Source organism: Periplaneta americana, chromosome 14 (assembly GCF_040183065.1).
Source record: "Periplaneta americana isolate PAMFEO1 chromosome 14, P.americana_PAMFEO1_priV1, whole genome shotgun sequence".
Taxonomy (NCBI): domain Eukaryota; kingdom Metazoa; phylum Arthropoda; class Insecta; order Blattodea; family Blattidae; genus Periplaneta; species Periplaneta americana.
In genome coordinates, this window is record NC_091130.1 from 94,603,100 (window position 1) to 94,625,851 (window position 22,752).

The following is a 22,752-nucleotide window of genomic DNA, read 5'->3' on the forward strand; positions in this document are numbered from 1 at the left end:
TGGTGAGCACTGAATTAGCCTACATGATTTTATATTAGGTTCGATTACCTGTAAGGTAATTAAATTCGTTACGAAGCCAAAAATTATGTATTTTTCTTTTGCCGAATACATTCATCCGTCTTTAGGTGCTTTGGTTTGGTTGCATTGAGTATAGCTTGTCATTTAATATCTCGGCTATATTTAGTGAAACTAATAAAACATAGGCCTACAACTGTTATAAAACGTGAAGTTTTGTGTGCATTTTACTTTTTACTTATTAACATAGCTTAATATGTAACTCAAGTTACAATAATACTAACTTCATCACTGTCATTTCCTACAACATTCGAGCCACGCCCCTTTGTTTTGACCAAACAAAACATGGCGGACTAATGTTCAATTGTCTTCAACTAGAAGGCGTTGTAGCCTCTCTATAGTATATAACTCGTTGATAATAACAACACTGTTTTTCAAATGTAGATATTGTCAAAAGTAGAGCAAAGTAGGAGTTGAAAATTTTTCACGTAATTATCCTTACTCTATTGAATGTATATATCCTAATTGGTTTCAAATTTACCTGCATCTGGCTTCACAATCAAAGGTTTACTTCACATGTGTCTTGAGTGTAGTGTAGGTCACAGAAAAAAAAAAAACCTTAATTTCTTTTTAGTTTATCAATAGATTGAAATTCTGTAGCTCTAATTTTATTTTCTATCTTTATGCTTCACGAAACTATACAGTAACAGTAACATAACCTATAGTGATACAAGATCCATGCTTTTTAGTAAAATGTATTGTTGTGTAGGTCACATTGCATCGTAATTTCTTCCAGACTAAAATCAGGATGGGTAAAACTGCAGTTGAGAGAAAGAGAGTACAGTGGGACAGGCAGAAGAAAGAAGATTATGCTGAATTTAGGAAAAAAGAAAATGAGAGATAGCAGATGTGGTGAAATAAAAGGAAGGCAGAAATGAACAAATCTAAAGCAAAGAGGGAAAAACAAAAGAAGAAAAGATATAAAGAACAGCAACGTTATAGAGCTAAATGTAAAAAAAATTAGATCCCTACTACTTAAATTTAAAGGTCGTATTTGCTTAATGTGGGTGCGCGGCCACACAGGTACTGAAGGAAACGAAAGAGCGGATACATTAGCGAAGCAAGCAGCCTCAACCAACTCAGAATATAAATATTCCACCTGTCCTATTTCATACATTAAGCAGAGGATCAAGCACACAACTACACTCAAGTGGAATACACACTGGAACTCTAGTGTTAAAGGCTCTGTGACCAAGAAATTATTCTTTCCCAATGTGCAAGGCAGACTATGTTGCAGTCAGTTCTCAACAGACTTCTTTTTCACTCAATTTATGACTGGCCATGGAAAATTCGGTTCCTACTTTGAAAGATTTAGGATCAAAAGTGCAGAAAAATCTCTGTGCATATGCAAAGACAATCAGACTGTTGAACATTTGATTTTTCACTGCCCAGTGTTCGAAAGAAAAAGACATTTTTTAAGATATCATATCTCGGACTGCAATTTAAATTACTGCACACCCCTTTACCATTTACTTAGGAAAAAATGTTGTTATAAACAATTCACAGAGTTTACACACCACATCCACGCAAGACTGTAGCTATTAAGTGTATATAAATTAATGATATAAAATCCTAATGCACTATCTAAAACAAGGTGTCTCTCTTTGGGACATAATAATAGTAATAACAATAACTATGTTTGTATTATAGATTTTACTATTGTTCAGTATTTGATGACAGGTATATAGTTTGTAACCGTAAGTAATTTTGTTTTTATTTCTTTACTATCGCAAACCACCTATATACACTTAATAGGTGTTTAATTTGTAACTAAGCCAATTTTGTGCATTATCTCTTTACTATTGCTTAAAATATGTATAAAATCGCAAATTTATGTAATATTCTTGCAATTTCTCTACACCTTCGATTATAATTTCTAATTTTATTTAATTTTGTTTTAACTGAATGTAATTATTGCATAATGTATTTAGTATTGTTTACTGTCTATTAATTAGTGTATTTATATTGTAACTATGACTCATGCCTACTACTACTTCTTTAAAATTGTGTATTATCTCTACATAATGTATTTCACATGTAACAAACTACAACCCTAATATACCTAAGGTAAAATAGGGTTTCAATATTTGGATAATAATATAAAGAAAAACTGAAGACAGCTTCAGTAATGTCAGATTCTTCTAGTAAGGCATTTAAGAGTATTTCCTCTTTTTGAAAGGCAATGGCAAAGGTGAAACGAAATTTACCAAACAGCCCAAGAAAACGAGACGCTTTGGTTAAGAAACTTGCCATACAGTTTTCACTTCACATCTTAAAAACAGTTCCAAAGAAAAGGCCAAACACTGCAATATCCCATGAAGTAAAGGATTTTGTCATTTTATATTATGAGCAGGATGATGTTTCTTATTCAAGTCCTGGTACGACAGATTTTATCATCATTCGAGAAGAAGGCAAAAAAATGAAAGTACAAAAGCACTATCTGTTTCTCACTCTTGGTGAAACATATCAGATATTTAGAGAAATTCATCCTGATGTTGGAGAGAGAATAGGTCTTTCTAAGTTCTGCTCCCTGCGACCACAACACATTTGCCTTTGTGCAGATACTCCCAATAATTTGTGTTCGTGTGTACATCACGAAAATGTTCGATTAGCTCTGGACAGTTTGACACCAATTTTCCCGAGGAGTACTTCAGAATTTGTAAACAAGATTGTATGTGATGAAGGAAATGAAGACTGTATGACCCAAACATGTCCAGTGTGCAAAGACTCTGTACTATTCAAAGAAATAGTGAAGACTGTTGATGAGGAAGCGTTAGCAGAAGATATACCACATAAAGAATGGGTTAAAGATGAAGCAGGAAGATTAACTCGAATGACGTCATGTTTAACCAAAGAGGAAGTTGTGACAAAATTAGAAGAAAAACTGCCAGCATTTTTGTCTCGTGTATGTTAAGCAAATTCAGGCACAACACTTTGTAGAAGAAAAAGAGAACCTGAGTGAAGGAAAACTTCGGGTGTACATGGATTTCAGTGAAAATTATGTGTTCCAGTATCAAGACGAAATCCAGTCTGCACACTGGAACTCAAACTCATGCACACTTCACACTACTATACTTTACTACAAGGACACATCAGGAAAATTAAATTCAACCTCATACATTGTTGTATCGAACTACATGCGACATGATAAATATGCAGTAGCCATTTTCAATGAAGCAGTCATAGAGGATTTTAAAAATACACAGAAGGACATGTTTTCTTTGGCCAGTGTCGAGTTTCAATCTGATGGTGCTGCACAGCATTTTAAGCAAAAATTTTCACTTTCTTTATGACTCTGAACAGTGTTTCTACTTCATGGAATTTTTCAGGAGTGCAATTGATGGTCTTGGAGGTATTACTAAATGTCGAGTACGAGAAGCAACAAAAGCAAGTAAGACCAACCCCCAGAATGCCTTTGATTTCTCCATTTGTGCCAGGGAAATCTGCAAAAATGTAAAATTTCTGTATATATTTTAAACACATACTGTTGAAAAAAGAAGCACCTTGATCAGCTGTGGAGCAAGTTAATGTACAGTAGGCTTACCAGACATCCTCGATTTCCGGAGACAGTCCCTGGTTTTGAGTTGCTGTCCCCAGGGAGCAAATGTCCCCTTTTTGTCCCCAGAAATTTTGGTTTTGTTTCAATGACATTTTACACATGAATATTTAAGTATCATGATGAAACTGCTGTGATTCATGCACATTTCTGCATGGTTCTCATATGAGACAGAAGAACCAGCAAGCACAGTATGAGATATTCTGCACTCTTTGAGAAGAACATACGATATACTATCTTTGTCTTCATTCGCGTTGCGCGGAAGAGTTAGAACTGCTGCAGTGTCTATTTTTAAGTAGTTCAAAAACTGAAAAGTTTTGTAACAAACCAACAGGTGAAAATTGGTGTGATGTTTTTCAACATTTAAAAAAAAAAAAAATTCTAGGCTATTTCATTTGAAAATCTTCTCAAAATAGTGTCATTAATCATATGTCTTTCAGTTAGTAATTCGTCAGTTGAAAGACTTTTCTCCACAATGAACTCAACCTGGACTGATGAAAAGTCAAGAATGAAAACTGAAACAGCTTTGTTACAAGTGAAAACAAACTTTCATTTCTCTTGTGAAGAACTTAGTGTGAAGCTGTATGGGAATGAACAGATCCTTAAAAAGATCTATTCTTCAGACCAGTACTTGTAAAATGTGTATGTTAGAATTTAGTATGTACAATATTGTGTGAAAGACTTCGATACATGAGTTAGTGTTGAAATTGAATTCTTAGTGGTCATAATTATGTATAGAAGTTATGTGTGTTTATTCATTTAATTCAGAAAGTTAAGATACTCTACAAATTTAGTGTGCAAAGATCTATAATTGTATCTACTGTTACATGTAATTTCTGCATCATTTCAACGGATAGTGACTAGATAAGTGTTTGTGGTTTTTCTTGAAATTGCCGATGTCCCTTGTTGGACCATAAAAAATCTGGTCAGCCTAATGTACAGTCCATCCCGAATACAAGAAAAGCACACTTCAAGTGTGTCTCACCATACAAGATACAGTTTTCAATGACAGCACTAGGTTCAAGTGCAAAAATATTTGATTTTCAGACTGGTGAACTTACAGATGTAAACCCTGTGCCTAATGTTGAATGTAGGGCTAGAGATTTTAAAATTCAGGATCACAACATCAATAATGGGGAGGATGTTAGTTCAATTCATTGGAAAAAACCACAGAAACATTTTGTTGGCCAAGTTCTTTCAAGTAGTACTGATGATACTTTCAGTGTTAAATTTCTGCAAAGTTTGCTTGGCCTAAATTAGAGGATAGAAGTCTTGTTGACAAGAAGCAGATAAAATTAAAATTATATGGGCCTCAATTGGATCAAAGATTAATGTAGAGTTTTAATGAACATTTTTCTACTTTCTGAATGGGTTAAAATGTTGTGTTCCAAAGACAGTTGATACTATGGTCTTTTATTTATTTTATTGGGTTATTTTACGACACTGTATCAACATCTGAATAAAATGAAGGTAATAATGCCAGTGAAATGAGTCTGGGGTCCAGCACCGAAAGTTACCCAGCATTTTCTCGTATTGGGTTGAGGGAAAACCCCGGAAAAACCTCAACCAGGTAACTTGCCCCAACTGGGATTCGAACCAGGGCCACCTGGTTTCGCAGCCAGACACCATATGTTCTTTCTCAGTAATATTTGCACATGAAGTGTATGTCACAACTAGTATGTCGTATAGGTCACAATTTATGTTCTAAGTCATTATGGTAATATGTTTTCAGTTTGTTGTGTGTACAATTTCAACCTACATTATCACTAAATATTTTAATATCGTATATGTTACAAATTTTTGGTATTAATAAAAGAGCAGAATTTTTGCAATGTAATATTCTTCATTTCTTTTTTGGAATTTTCCCTATCGTGTAGGTCATAGTTAAAATTTCATTAAATTTAAAATAGTAGCTTGAACTTGCAAGCAATTTCACTGTTTAGGCATACACCTAGTACCCTAAGGGCAAACATGGTATTAACAATTCTCCCCTAAGTGCTTCGATTTAGACATAGAAAAAATAACAAATATTGAATATTTTGTCACTTGTCATGTAGGTCACACATGGAATTAACTTGTAATAAAGTGTATAATAATATAATCACAGTGTGTGTGTGTCCATGACATTTCTGTGTGTGTCTGTTCATTCCTGTATAGGGTAGTACTGTTAATAAATAAACATAGTTATTAAATTCACAGAAAACTTCCATTGCTCACAAGAGTTACACAATTTTACACTGTGTGAGGTGTGTCCGTGACAGGTACATTAATCCAAATATTTTAAATTTACACTTGACTATAAACCATGAATCTGTACTCAAAGAAACTACTCTATGTGATGTTTTGTTCTGTCATAACTTGAACCTGAAAAAAGCCAATGAATTTAAGTAATTATAATATGAAGTATCTAATGTGTGTCCGTGACTAAATGGAATAGCCCTAATGGAAAGCTAATCGCTAATGACTTCAATGTTAAATGCAACTCCACATTAAACATCAACCAATCATATTTCTACCTAATATAAAACTAATTTCGCAAGGAACTACATCCAGTTGAATGCATGGTTCATGGAACAATTTAATCTTGAGAGAATTTGTTTTGCATTTAAAACTGTACTTACAAATAAGGTCATCTTTTTCTTCACAGAGTTTATTAGCAATGTCACTGGCCACTTCCTCGTCAGTATTATCCACTGTTACATGAAGATCAAATATATTCCTTGGAGAGCCTTTGTAATCATTCTGATCGGTGTTGCTTGATCGTTTCCCAAGACGTAGTTTCACATTTCCTCTTTCTTCATAACGTCTTTTCACACCATGTGCCGATTCCCTCACCTCACTCTCCTGTTGATCATCCATTCTATAAGCTAGCTTATAGTCATATGACTCTACAGCTCGTGAAGTATCCAACATCCTCTGTTTCACATCACAATATACCAGTTCTTCTGTCAACGAAGTTTCTTGTAATTCACTACTCCATATATTGTATTTATTATTTCTATTCGTATTATGTATTTTTACCTGAGGGACACACTTTTTTTTTAGTTTTGGTTTCTTTGCTCTAAAATTTGGTGTATCACTATCATTGCCACTATCACTATCAACAGAATCATTTTCTTCACCACTATTGTCACTGTATTTCATACTTGATACACTCGATCCATAGGCAGATGGTCTTGGAATAGGGTTGTAATCCACAACCTAAAAATGAAAACAGTAATATAAGTTGTCAGAATAAATTTTAATATATGGACAAAATACACAAAACTAAAAGCCTTTCTACGAATCCTATAGTACTTCACATAACCATAAAATAAAATGAGCAGCAGAAGTTCATAAATGAATGTGACACCCCAGGCTAATGATTAAAAAATAAATACACACACGCACACATACATGCAAAAGAAACACATTTAGAAATCTGCCAGTAAACTGCACGAAGTATCCTCAAGCTCAGAATTGGTAAGAAAATGTAGAGAGATCACTTGAATTCCAAGTCTACTGTTTGAGACAGAACCGCTGGGTTATGTTGATAAGTAGAGCCTGGATTTCCATATCTTCAAATCTTAAAACATGTATGCATCCATGCAGTATCATATGACAAAACATGCAAAATTAAGGGGGAAAAAAAAAGGAAAAGGAAAAAATATGCACTATCAGAATCGACTTCTACATTATGTTATAATTTTTTTTATTTTGAAACAACATACAACTAATTTCTCAAAATTTTCTTCACTTAAGCTTGAGTGTTTATCTGAACCACGTTCTTGACCACACAAAATGATCTTTCTACATTACAACAAGTGATAGGTGCATAATTAAGAGAATAAAATTTGACACAAAGTGAGGTCAAATGAACATTTGCATTTCCGCACGACCGACTCCACCGGGAATTGAACCCGCGTCCTTCTGACTTTGTAGCATTATATCTTACACACAACACTGTTGCACGCTCCAAAATTCACAAGTAGTTACGTCTTTAATATAACACTCACAATAAACTACATCACCGTCCGTCTTTAGAAATTATTTTCCTTCAATCCATTTTGACACAAAATCTCTTCTTTCAGTTCTAATAGGAGCTATAGCAACACTTCACAATTCGACACAAAAGTATATTAAATTGCAGTTTGCAAGCAAGCATGCTGCCTCTGCCTTCCTTTCTTTCAATAGTTTGATCTCCGGCTTGTAATGAGCGAGAGTTGGAGGTTAGAAATTCCAGTGTAACAAAGGGACAGTTTAGTGGAAAGTCCAAAGACTAGCTGTCAGGTAGGATGCTACAAAATCATATTACCAATAGCTTTTTTTTTTTTATTTTTTCTCAATAGACAAATAACGTGGAAATACCAGATTCTAAGAAGCAACATTCAAAAGAGGCACTATTATGCACCGCAGCCAGAAAAAAAGCCATAATATGCAACATAAAAGTCTAAATATGTGCTATTAAATCTAAAATTTTGAAAATATAGGTACACAATGCGTGAATTTACTGCCAAGAAAGGCCAAAACATACAAACATGCACAGAAAAAGTACAGTTATTTGGCATTGATAAGTCATAAAACAAATATCTGCAAAGTCTGAGAAGTGTAACAAACTTAAATTAAAACATGCATCTGCCTGGAAATCCGGCTCTACTGATAAGTAAACACAACAGTGGCAGACTGTAGGCAAGGGCCTAGTTTTTCTGTATTTTCACTTATCGGCTCTGAGAAGAATGTAGGATGGTTGTATCAAGTCTTGCCCACTCCACATCTACTTGAAATGAAACCACGCACTTATTCGTCAGCTTCAGAACTGATAACTGACAGAGTGTAAGCTACAAGCTATAGAGGATTCCACATTAAGAAAAAAAGCACTGGTTTTATGGCCCTTGAGTAGTACAGTATAGAAGCTATGTGATAGACATTTCTGTGGCAATTGGTCATTTGATGGAATAGCCCTATATGCCTAATACTTTTTTCTTAACGTGGAATCCTCTATACATTACAAACATATGACTCACAACTATGATCTCTATTACGGCCACACAGGTTGGATTCATAAATAATATGAAACGAATTTTTATAACATTCAATACACGAATGATAAAATTTCATTGTACAGCACACGCACAATTAACGAAATTTAAGCCATGTCTGAAGCTCAGTGCTAATGCATGCTGGTTCGATCCCCAGCCTGGTTTTGATAGAATTTGTGGTAGACAAAGCAGACTTGAGGCAGAATTTTTTTCGGAGTACTCCCACTTAAATCTTTCACTCCACCAACACACTCTATTTCTCCCTCATTTCATCTGTCATCTGCAATAGCAGTTAAAATAGACTGGGATGAAGTCTTGCACATAGTAGAGGTCTCCATACTGCTTAGAATGTAGGGACTTCGAGATCCAGACCCTGCAGTTTATCACGTACTTGTTTGGGGCTTGCAACCTGGCTCTGTCTGGACTCAGATAGAATGGCCAGCCTATCAGCATCTCATTTACAATTGCTATCTGGCCCATCTGTTGGACTGGATAATAGTCATATATAGGGCACACAATTACAAGGATGGCCGCATCTGTGACTACAGTGCTAGCACACTGGCCTTCCAGGCTGTTCGGGTTCGATCCCCGGTTAGGTCTAGGTGGAATATATGGTGGACAAACAGACGTTTCTTGGGGTATTCTCATTTTTATTTTTCATTCCACCAAAACGCTCCATTTCTCCATCATTTCATCTAACTTCTTTAATAGTTAAAAAAAAAAAAGGCTGGTATTATGAGTCTCAGTACTCATATAAGATTTAAGGACTTTGGGATCCAGGGCATGAGGTTTATCGTGCACTAATTTGGGAATGGAACTTTGCTCTCTTTGGACTGAGATGGGATAACCCAATTGTCAACATATGATTTACGATTGTCACCCAGGCCACCTGTAGGAATAGAACGAAAAAAAAAAGGGTGCACAATGGCCAATGCGAGTACATGGACGCATCTTGCATTCAGCTCTCAAAAAACCAGCCAACACAATTCAAGTCTCTCACAATTTATACAATGTATTTCCTATTGGATATCACGTATCGAACTGAAATCTGTTACCGGCAACAATTATGGCCCACTTGATTCGGTTTACTTTCACAAACATGCCTGGCTGGAGTGCGTCAAAACAAGATAACGTTAGTTCTCTTATTGAGTTGATTCTTTGGTTCTATCATGATGAGTAGTAATATGATGGAATTTGTAGTGGATAAGCAGACATTGCAAAGTTTTTCTCGGGGTGCTCCCATTCCCTCAATCATTCTACGAATACATTCCATCTTTCCACATTTCGTATATCACTTGCAATAGGCTGGGGTGAAGTTTTGGGGGTAATATAGGTTTCTAATGCTGATGCGGGAGGGGCTAGGGATTCCAGTCCACTCAGGCTTATCGGGCTACTCGCCTGCAACATTGAACCTGGCTCTATCAGGGGCTGAGGCAGGATAACCCACCTGTCAGCATCGGATTCACGAATGCCACCTGTCGGACTTGGACAATCATTGCATATAGAGGGTGAATAATGGGCCAAAGCGTGCCTTAAGTGTACAGACCCATCCCAAGTCCTGCTCTCGAACTTTTATACTGACCTCCAGATGGATGTACTGTATTTCCAACCCGCACAAGCTGACTAGTTGACTACAATAGAATTCGCTAAGTTTTCAGGTTGCAAGCAGACAATTGCACTCGTCCATAGGCCAGCTGATGGTCAGGGAATGATAAGGAATGGAGGTAACACAGAATGATGTTGATGCTTAATGTACGGAAACAGGAGAAGCACGAGAAAACAATAATTGAGGACATTATCCAAATAACGGCATATACAGCAAAATGTAGTTCTGATATAAATTAATTTCAGTGTTTGTAAGCAGTCAGGTTCATCATAGTTGCGTCAAAAAAGTTATTGATTACTGTTACATAGTTTCGAGGGTATTTAAAACAAAATTATTGAAACATAACAGCAAATAGTATGTTATGGAACTCTGTATATGCCCTTTTTCTTGCGACAATATGTTTTAGTACTGTTTTTAATTATTCTGATGTTTTAGGTGTCTAACTTTGCATGAGAATTAATTATATATGGGAACATCTCGACTTTATTATTAATTGTCTTAAAAAAGTAAAATACAACAAATTCAACAAAATAAAATATATATTTACCATAATATATTAAATAAAAATAATTAATAATTACACAAGTAGGCCTACAAAATATCATTACATTTTTAGCTTATGGTTTTCTTGTTCTTATGTTTTTTCTTCTTTACGCATCATCACTGTTGTTGCTAGAGTAATCTTCACCATTGTGTGATGATGTCCTGCCTTTATTCAGCATAGAGTTCAGCCAACTTTGGCCATCTTCATCCAAAAACTGTAAGAAGTCTCTTAAGTTCTTCGTCTTAGAGGGTTTCAAAGGCACTGGGTTCATTTGTGTTGGACTCAAAAAAGTTTCAGCTGCGACACTTACATTGCCATCTTCCAAATGTTGAAGGAAACAAAACAGATGAGGTTCAAGCTGAAAATACCCCTGATGTAGTGTATTGAAGTTATTTATACTTTTGCATGATGATTGTATGAGGACGATTTAAGTGTGTACCCCTTTCATCATTGAGGATGTCACCTGAAATCAGTTTATTCTGAACTGTTCCTAATCATTTCTCTGAAATTTGCAATAGACTCAATACAAAGTTTCGACACACATTTTTTTTTTTTTACTGTCATTACAGAAAACACTATTTCCACACATTATTCCTATTCTTGAATGACTGAAGCTTCTTAGTTTTTAGATTCACTCTTTCAAGGCAAGAAGTAATAAAATGATACCTATTGTTCAAATTTCGAACCCATGTCCCAAAAGCATTTAAAAATAGATAATTGATCATTCTTTGAAATTTCATGTGTACACATTTTCACACCTCATCTTCTTACCGGTGTAAATAACTTCTCTTCCATTTCCTTGCCTGTACAAGTTGTGTATGACTTGCCACTGTTTCTGTTTACTTCCCTTTCTTCGGTTTTCCATTTAGTTTTCTTCACAAGCTTCTTTTTTCCCATATTTTCGGTCATGATTCACTGCTGCAACTGACAACCTGAAGTAGGCCTAACAAAAACATCGAACCTTAGCCTACTACAGTAGGGCTTGCAACAGCATGTGACTGCCCCTGTAGTAGGTGCGTTCACTTGTTCAACGTAAACATGCACCATTGCGTCCTGTGTTGTGTATTCAAGCTACACTTACGAAAATTTACTACAGTGTATTATATGCATTCAACTATCTAATCCCTTGATCATCGGAAAATGGGCATATAAGGGTATACGCCATTATTTGGGTGAAGTCCTTAATTACGAACTTGTTCACAAGTGTCACTAAACCTACTGATTTTTCAATGAAAAATCCTAGTCCTGATCAGGAATCGAATAAGGACTGCTTAAGTGACAGGCAGGAGGTCTAGACCAATCAAACGCTGTAGAAACATGCTATGATACAAATTTTAATTGCAATACTAATTCAGATAGTATATTTGTAAATTTTCTGGAATTCAATTTTTCAGGAAGACCATGATAATACAAGTTTGCGGTAATAATATACATTTTCAACTCATCCTAAAGGTATTGGAACTTTATATTTAATAATAATAATAATAATAATAATAATAATAATAATAATAATAATAATAATAATGACTTCAACAGACCCATATTTACCAACTGCCCCAGCGAGACAGAATTTAGGGAGTACAACTTTTTGTTCAAATGGCCTTAGATATATTGGCGAATTTCGTTATGAGAGAGGGAAAAAAACACTTTAAAAATCGCTACTTAAAATTTTTATTGTGTAATTCTTTCCGAGAAAATATCATAATACGACATTCGAACAAACCCAAAGTGATTAAAAAGAATACTTTTGCTACAACAAAAAGCATATTACCAATTATTCATCTGTGAAACAGTGTGCAGTGTCGTTTTCATTCTGAAGCAACAACAAACATGTAGCATTCATTAAAATAGTCTGTGATATATTTATATGGAATTATGTAAAAAAAAATAATAATAATTAATGTAAATCAGTGCTTCCCAATCTCTGGTCCACGGACTCCCTTAGTAACTACTATTTGTATTAGCATTATATATATGCTTCATATTTATAGCTTTCATCATAAAATTAAAACACTGTCCATGAATAAAATTACCAGGATTGTTATTGAACCTTCATTAAAAGCTTTGTGTTCCAACTGTTGAGGAAGTAGATCGAATAGCTATGCTAGTTACTTGGTTTCAAGGTGGAGAAAATTCTTGCAATTCCAAAGATTAAAAAGGGAAATGGGCACTTAGTGGCAAAGGCAGCATCAGAAAGTCTGCTGCATGATTGAAATTTGTTCGAGAAAATTGTTGGTATGTATTTTGACACAACAGTAGCCAACACAGGCTGTTTAAAGGGAAAGTGTGTATTGATGGAACAGCAATTAGACGAAAATGTGTTATGGTTGTCCAGTAGGCATCATGTATTGAAGTGGTGTGCAGGAATATTTTAAAGGTACTGTTTGGCACAACATCTGGTCCAAGTGTTCACCTGTTTCGGCATTTTCAAGAATACTGGCCATATATTGAACGAAGTGTTTTCAAAGCTTGTAGTGACAAGCGACTAACCTGAAAGATCTAGGAAGTAATGCAGTTTGATTCTGCTTAAATACATCGGCTATGCAAACTGTGCACCATTCAAAGGAAGATTATCAGAAATAGGAATTAAGTTCAATATTTCTTGGTGAAACACTGCCCACAGGAGTCTATTTCCACATGTCAAGTGCATTTCCACATACACGTTGGATGTGTAAGCTGCTCATCTTGAATATACAGTGAAACTTTTCCAAGATTAATTTCAGATGACCAAGTACGAGAGTAATGCTTGGCAGGATTTGCGCTGTTTGTAATACTACATTATGCCATGGACTACATGTTGGACCTCCAGAAGATGCTTCTGGAAATGACTCAATGTAGTTCAGAGCCTGAATAAATACAACACAATAAAAGGGACTGTTTCCACAAGTTGCTCTCACTGACATGTGACGTCATTTATGGTATTTATGTCAAGAACTTGCCCAATTGTCTTGTTCTGAGATTCAGTTTCTATGGAAGTGAAACTTCAACAGTGGCACACCTGTTAGAATCAAAAGCTAATCCAGCTGGTGGTGGCCGTTCTATTAAATAGTCTTGTAATGAAGATATTTTCCATAAAGCACTGCACTACGTCATAGGGCCAATGTCTCAATTGTTTCTTTCAGGTACTTAATATGAACACAGATTTCCTGTCATAGAATGCTGAGACCTGGCTGCAACAGTCACTATTTTAGAGCTAAGAACATAGCCTAATCTTTGAAAGTGGTAAATGATTCAACTGAGTGTGCCACTGCTCTTGGTACCAATTTTAACTTGTTCCTGACAAATTAAGTATCAGATTATGGAATGCCACAAGAAAAAATTTTCTAATGCCAATTAATCTTGAACAATAATTAGAATAACATTACCTAGAAAGTTCATGAGAACAGGAATGCTTATTAAATAAGTACATGAATATATGATATACAGAGACTAAGAGAAAAGATTGGAGAATGCTGGGTTTGCAGTGAAAGACCTGCCCTTGGGCAGGAAACTAGGAATGAATGAATGAATGAATGAATGAAAGAAAATATTTTTATATGTGTATACAACATTTTTTTTTAATTTTATGTAAAACTCTCAATGTTTGAGGAAGTACTTAGTAAATATAATTATTTCTAAATGAAACTTCATGTACAGTATTCCGTTATCAAAAGGAAAAAGAAAATACACGTGCACAAAAAATTCAAGACATTTATTTTTTTTAACCTCTGTTATAACATGAATTACGAAAAAAAATATTGTTAACTATATATACCTCCATTTTTATGATACACATAAAGCAAACAAATTAATAAAAATTTAAAATGTGAGTTGACATCATTATGTCATTTGTGAAGAACAATAGTACAGACATGGAGAAATTAGGAACAAAATTGACCATTTTTATGACAATTCTGTTTACAAAATTTGACTTTCTAATTTAGACTACAGTTGACAATTTTGCATATTTCTATATTACAGTAGATAGAAATTTGCAAAAATGTCAAGTGTAGTATATATTGAAGAGTCAAATTCTGTAAAAATATATAGTAAAAGTCTTCAATTTTGCTAATAATTTGTAAATATTCAAAAATGTGTACTCCAGTCTAAATTGAAAAATCAGATTTTGTAAAATATATAATAAATTTTGCTATTAATTTGTAAATATCCAAAATGTCAACTGTAGTCCAAATTGAAGATTCGAATTTTGTAAAAATAAATAATAAAAATATTCAGTTTTGCTAATTATTTGTAAATATGCAAAAATATCAATTATAGTCTAAATTTAAGAGTCCAATTTTGTAAAAATATACTATACAAATCTTCAGTTAATTGGGGATGCAATTTGTGCAGGGAAAATTGTATTCTCATCTGAGAACCTAGCCATATTGTGTATTCCATGACTTTGTGTAGTTATCACATAAATACTATTAATGAAGAAAAATTCGTTCTGGCACTGGAAATCGAACCCAGGACCCTCAGTGTGGCATGCTGAGTGCTCTTAACCAACTGAGCTATGCTGGAATCCAATCCGCAATGCAAGCCAAACTCTTCTCCTTCTATATGTGTGATAATGATCTAAAACTGTTGTTGAAAATGGCCATAATTTGCACTCCTGTATTTATGACATGTATGTCCAAAATGCAGGTAATAAGGCCAATGACAATACGAAGGAGGAGAATTTGGCTGGCGCTGAGGATCAGATCCTGGCATAACTCAGTTAGTTTAAAGCATTCAGCACGCCACACTGAAGGTTTCTCCATTCATAGTACAGGGAAAATTTGTTTCTCTGATATTTTGTACAATTTTGAATATTTTTTAATGCTTCCTTGCATTGTATTCTTCACCTGACATAATTAGGACCATTAAATCCAGACGTTTGAGATGGGCAGGGCATGTAGCACGCATGGGCGAATCCAGAAATGCATATAGAGTGTTAGTTGGGAGGCCGGAGGGAATAAGACCTTTGGGAAGGCCGAGACATAGATGGATTTGAGGGAGGTGGGATATGATGATTGAGACTGGATTAATCTTGCTCAGGATAGGGACCAATGGCGGGCTTATGTGAGGGCGGCAATGAACCTTCGGGTTCCTTAAAAGCCAGTAAGTTTTATATATATATATATATATATATATATATATATATATATATATATATATCCCTCCCCCTCTCCCTCTCTCTCTCTCTCTCAACAGCATGGAGAGAGGATGGAAGCTGATAAAGTTAGTGCTAAATATTATTAATACAGATATTTTTGATAATACACTTCAAAAGAGGATTACAATATTAATGCTCATTGTAATTGATTTATTGATAAAAAAAGTCGTGGTATGCCAGATACATAGACAAAGTCAAAATAAAAACAAGATAAACAAACAAACTAAAATACTATATCAACACTAGTTTCCATAAAATCATTTATACCATAAAAAGGGTTTCTGATTAGCCAGTCACGAATAACACACCTAAATCTATTAAAATTAATAATATGTGCACTATACGCAAGTTTGTTAAACATAGACAATGCAATTGATGTAAACCATTGTTTAGACTTGGCTAATCTAACCCTAGGAGTCACAAGGTGGTAATTATGTCTTGTACGATAATGATGAATCTTGCTATGTGGATAATAACTGTTTAAATTTGACCTAATTTTAATCAAACAATGGAAAATATACAAATTCACAACAGTTAAAATTCTTTCAGAAATAAACAAAGATCTGCAGTGAGCATCAAAATCAGAATCAATCGAAATGTGTATTGCCTTTTTCTTGCAAAAGAAGTACTTGATCAATTTTCTGACAATTTCCCCACAAATGAATACCATAAGTAATAATACTATTAAAAAAAGCAAAATATGAGGTTTTAAGAAATTCTTTAGATATAAGGTACATAAGTCTCCTTAACAAATAGATTACTCTTGACAATCTAATACACCGGTCATTAATGTGACCTTCCCATGTCAACTTAGAGTCAACAACAACACCCAAGAGTTTAACCTGTTGAAGGGTATTATCACAATACATTTAATGGTGGCAATGTAGATGAAATGTTTGAAGATTCTGGCTCAGAATAATAAACCAAGTCCAGATAACGAATACATTCTATTCCTCATCCATTATTTTTGTATTATTTCTTTTGTGATTTTTACTTAATTATTTAGGCCTAATTTTCAATAATCCTAAATTTATGACTAGTTCGTATGTTTCAGTGAATTCTGATTCAGAAGATGACTCAGTAATTGATATTAGCAATAAAATCACTCTTTTGTAAAAAAAAAGAAATTGGTTGATAAGACACAGAGGAATGTACAACATGTTACTGATAATATTTCAACAACAAGTAAAGCTTTCTTCAAAATATAATTTTTTTGAACTTAATATCATGCATTCTGAATAATTAGATTACATATTTGTATCGTTATTATAACTAGATGCCTCATGATAATATTTTTTTTCAGTAGGGCAAAAGAGCAAGATTTTTGTTCTGCAAAACAAGTACAGAAACAGGGGTCGAAGATGAGAGTGAAAGCAGTGAAAAGGAAACGTCGAGGAAGAGACATTAGACATTATGGAAGAGGAATATATCTAAGAGAAGTAGAGAAGCAGAGAAGTCTTACATAAATAAGAAAGGTGTAGAGATAGGCACTAAGATCTCCAGTGTAGGTAAGCTTCCCTGTAAAGATAAAAGTCATGTGAACTGTGACATGAGATTCACAGACGAAGAAAGACAAACTATTTTTTACGAATAATTTAATTAGGTGTTAACCGAAAAAATATGCTTTTATTTGCAATCATGGAACCAATTGAGGTTAAACAAATCAGTATTTCTCAGAAACATCGTCAGAAGCCATGTAGATATTTTCTTACAGTTATGGCAACTGTAGGCAAATGTGTAAAGATACAGTCTTCTTTATGTAGGACATAGGAAGGAAAACATTAGATCTAATAAGAGACCAAAAATCCGAAAAGGTTTCTACACCTCAAGCTGATAATAACACTAGGCCAAATGCAATAACAAAAAAAGGATGATAAGCTTGTTCATGAGCATATAAAATCTTTTCCAAGTGAAATGTCTAACTATTCCAGAAACAAAATCTCCCATTGCAGATATCTAACTCCTACATTATCTGTAAGTAAAATGTATAATTTGTTTAAGAGTGAATGTATAAATAAACCCATAAAATCTGTATCTCTTATCATGTATAGAAATATTTTTAATGCTACAATTAAGCTTTTGGCTTTCCACATAGAGTACTGATACATCATGTAAAACCTGTGGTACAGGTGATAGCAATCAAAGCAAAGCTCCTTTTGAGGCTCAGAAAATGGATAGAGATAGAGCTACAAATGAAGATAAGACATTATATATGACTTTCGATTTTCAGAAAACTCTACCTCCTCCCAAACTTTCTACAAGAATAGTTTTCTAATTGAGGTAAATATGGTTATACAATTTTGGAATACATGTTATAAGTGAAACTAGTGCAACAGGCAGGTTTTTTCGGCTGCTGGACAAAATAAGAATTTTCAGATTTATGTCTTTGGCAGTATATTATATAAAGAGGAAAGATAGAAACAATACAACACAAGTTTCCAGAATTGGGACGTGCTATTATGGATTCTGATCTTGATTTTGTAGCTGTGTAAACATGCAAGAAACAGGGAAAATATAGGCAATGTTGATCAACCTTCAACTTTGATATGAATTGTACAATTTTGCATAGCTTAACGAAAATATGCTTGTAAATTGAATTAATTTGTTTACTATGTATTGTATATGTTTGTTTAATTTGGCTCATGAATTGTATATGCTTTTAAATTGAATACTGTATAGCTCAATTGATGAATTGAAGGATTTGGGGCAATAACAAGACAAGCCACACTTTTGCTTAAAATGAGATATTTACATTTAATTGTAGATGGAAATTTCCCATACAATCTGTGAAAACAGTGTCATGATTCCTCAACAGATGATACCACCAGTCAATAAGTTCTTGTTCACACTTGTGGAGTAACGGTTAGCGCGTCTAGCTGCGAAACCAGGTGGCCCGGATTCGATTCCCGGTCGGGGCAAGTTACCTGGTTGAGGTTTTTTCCGGGGTTTTCCCTCAACCCAATATGAGCAAATGCTGGGTAATTTTCGGTGTTGGACTCCGGACTCATTTCACCGGCATTATCACCTTAATCTCATTCAGACACAAAATAACCTAAGCTGTTGATAAAGCATCGTAAAATAACCTACTAAAATAAAATAAAAATAAGTTCTTCTATTGCCCAATAGATTATTTGCCAGTTTTTTTATGAAAGAACATAACAAGCCACAACAAGATGGCGGAACCCAGTAGACAAAGACTGCTATTTGGAGGAAAACTTTTTGATAATAATTCGGTGTTAATAGTGAAAGTGGAAGTTCACAATTTAATGACAGTGATACGGACAAAGACTTTATTCCATCAGAACCAGAATAATCTTCATCTAATGAGGTAAACCTACTATTAATATTAATTTGTGGCTTGCCACATTCTTGTACAAAAAATTTTCAATTCTTATAAGAAGGAAAATAAACTGTGAAAAATCAATTTAACTAAATGAAAATAATGTGATTTATGTGATATAATTTTTTTTTACATTTTTTAATCTGAATTTTCTCAATTTTTAAACAAAACCTTGAGTAGAAAAGCTTACAGCATTCAAGGATAATGTCATGGACAAAATAAAAACTGAACAATTGCAGCCCTTTGTTATCAGTTAATCAAAGAAAAGTGGCTAAATAGCATAGAGCATTTTCTCACCACATCTGGACACACACATCTGCCTTCAGATAGCGACTTTGGACTTATTGAAAAATATAAAAAGAAATTTCAAGACGTCTACTCTCCCAAAATTCGAATGAACATTATAAGAAAGGAAAATAAGAAAGATCCTTTTCATATTACTTATATGCAAAAGAAACAATGTCTTAATGTGGGTAACTTGTTACATAATATAGGATATATCAAAAGTCAGTTCAAACATTAAACCGCTGTAAATATTATAATATTTGAAATAGGGAGAAAACAAAACCATCACAGTGTTCGGCAAACAACGGGATTTCAAAACATTGGGAAGATGTCCGCCATTCTCTTGTTCAATGTACAGCATTCTGTCTGTAACACCATACACAGCATTTTGCAGATAGTGTCTTGGAATATTGGCAATTTCTTGCGAGATGGCATCTTTTAGTTGCAGTAGGGTTGTTAGATGTGTCAGGAAAACTTGTTCTTTAAGGTCACTCCACAACTAAAAGGCGGCCGGATTGAAATCTGGAGATCGCGGAGGCCACATTGTTGGAAAGTGCAAAGTTTCATTAATTTACCCAATAAAAAAAATTGAAAGTAATGAAGAAAACATTTTGGAAAATGTAAGTTAGTTACAGGAAATGAGCGACAAATTTACCGAAGATGATAAGTTCTCTCCATATTTCAGTGATCAAGTCAACTGACACTGTTTCACGTTTTAGATCATAGGCTAACTAGAAAAGTATTTTTTTCCATATTACAGAAAGTCCATTCAACAAAAAGAAAAAAAAATAATTTTTTCAGCTTCCGAAGGTGTATGCCCTCTTAAGCATATCTATGTTTACTCTCATTCAATACTCTCGTTTAACGGACTATAAACATAGGCCTAGTATTACTATTAGTTCGTTATGCCTTTTTTGGAGGGAATCCATACTGCTGACACTCTGTCTAGGAATTGCTTATTCATTAAAAATAAAAACCATCGTAGTACCATATGAATTGAATTTAACAGAGGAGAGCACTATTTCCCAGCAAGCACTGCGACCTGCTAAGATCTATTGCACTGACCCTCGGATACATTCCCAACCACATCAGCTGACCATCCTAAGTTCTCTGTGTGTCCAGGTTTCGAGCAGGCAACCCCACTCGTCCCTAGGCCAACACCCTCATGCGTCGCCAGCCGGCATTCAGGGAATGCTACAGAATGATAAGAAAATGGAAAAATGGCGACGGAACAATCTAAATGCCGAATTTGGGGAGAAACAGGAGAACCCTGGAAAAAACCCTAACTGTGACCTTGTCCACCACAAGTGTCACTATGACAATCTGAAGGTCTGACCATTCAGCCACAGCAGAGGGCATAGTACCATACACTTGGAGTACAATTAGGCCTACCATCTATTCCATTGTCAGACTTCTGATAATCCTAGACTTTTTTCAATTCTCTCTCAAAACAACTTTATAGCAAATTTATTTTTACAACTGTTTTCTTTGGTGTTTCGGAATCTATTTCCAACAACTTAGCTCATAACTGTTCATAAGTAACATTTTTTTTTATTTTTATCTGAGTACTCTCTACTTTTTATCTTCCACAAGCATGGATTATCATGATAAAGCTGGATGAATTCGCTTCAAAATGTATATTTACGATTCTCAAGTCTGATACAATGTCCTAGACATAAAGTGCGAAGTGGAAATGATTAGTTAAAACTAATGCTTGAACTGAAGACCCTACACACACTCCAACTTGCTCGTAATCATGCATGTATACACACAGAAAAATCAGTCGCCGACAGATTCACTTCATGCCAAGCCTAAGATGGTACAGGGATGAAAATTCTCACACACACACACACACACTCTGTCTTACCTCACATCTAAAACCTTAATTTTACTGAACCAACGCAAGGTATGAGGTCCGCCTCACACAAATCTGGACTACATGATAGACAGTGACTGGTTTCCATCGCACAGTCCGGATTTGTGCGAGGCAGGCCTTGCACCTCGCATGTGTCAGTTCAGAACAGCCAAAACTTTAGAGCTACACAGCAAAACTGACACTAAGACAGACAGTCTATGGGACTCTTTAAGTTTGTGTTTTGCATAAAAAGTTCCATATAGGTGTATGGAAGATAACGTCCTCTAACACATCAATCACTAATTACAGTGAGTATGAGTATGACGCATTTCGGTAGCAATATGCACAGCAAAATACTGCTAGTTTATGAGTAAGAAAAGGTGCAACTAAATCTACTATGTGCAGTAAAATACAGAAAATCTACGATATTTGGGACTTCAAGCACTAATACATAATATAAAATATCAGAGTTGAAAAATTATGAAATTATACCGAAAGTATTTTTCAATCAAAGAATTAAGTGATATTTTTTCTTTCCCCCAAAAAAATGTGTTTAAATGCACATAGCAGATTTTTGAGGTGCAGCGACGATATACTGAAATTTACATCTTCCTATGAACGTCCCTGATAGGGTTGCCAAATTTATAGGTATGAAATAAGGAACACCTTTTTATCGATATCAAGTTTTCATGTATTTCTCACTTGACAATGCCATATTTAGCAATTTTTTTGTATGACCAAATCATTTTGTAAAATTCATTACAGTTTTCATCAAAATATATACATAAAGTTTATTTTTGATCAATTCTAAAAACCCTATTCCTTTCATTTCTCCACTTAATACCCATGATTGAAAATAATCTCTCTGTAAAAGCTTAATAAACACTTACTTACAAAATTTAAAGTGTTTTTTTTTTTTGTGGACCAATTAAATTACAAAATAAACCCATTTTTCTCGTACTACCATACTTGTAACATTTTCTTTTAGTCTTTCTGCTACCTCTGCCTCCCCAGAAAACAAATCTCCAACTTCAGTTACTTCCGAATGGAATTCATCAACATTTAATTTTCCTTTAAGCAAAGAGAATCTACTAATCTTAAAATAAAACCTTGTCAAACTGGGGTGCATTCTCTAATGTTAGAACAGCCATCATTGACAAAACAATATCACTACCGGTACTGAAATCAAACCATTTACATGTAAATGCAAGACAAGCTTCATAAACATGTTTACATCCATTTATGCAGGCTTTATTTTCTCCTGGAAATAACTCTTAACTTACTAATGTTTGCATCACTCTTCCTTCGATTGCCATTATTGCTATTAAGGGGTCTG

At 34.5% G+C, this 22,752-nt stretch overlaps 1 protein-coding gene across 1 annotated transcript in view; it reads right to left on the reverse strand.

Annotated features, from left to right (window-relative positions):
* The window catches only part of Phax (phosphorylated adaptor for RNA export), an 84,060-nt gene that overhangs the window by 55,962 nt on the left and 5,346 nt on the right, over positions 1–22,752 (reverse strand). Inside the window, exon 2 of the mRNA XM_069845773.1 lies at positions 6,253–6,832. Coding sequence (XP_069701874.1) covers positions 6,253–6,832 — 580 coding nt within the window. The remainder of the gene's footprint in view (positions 1–6,252; positions 6,833–22,752) is intronic.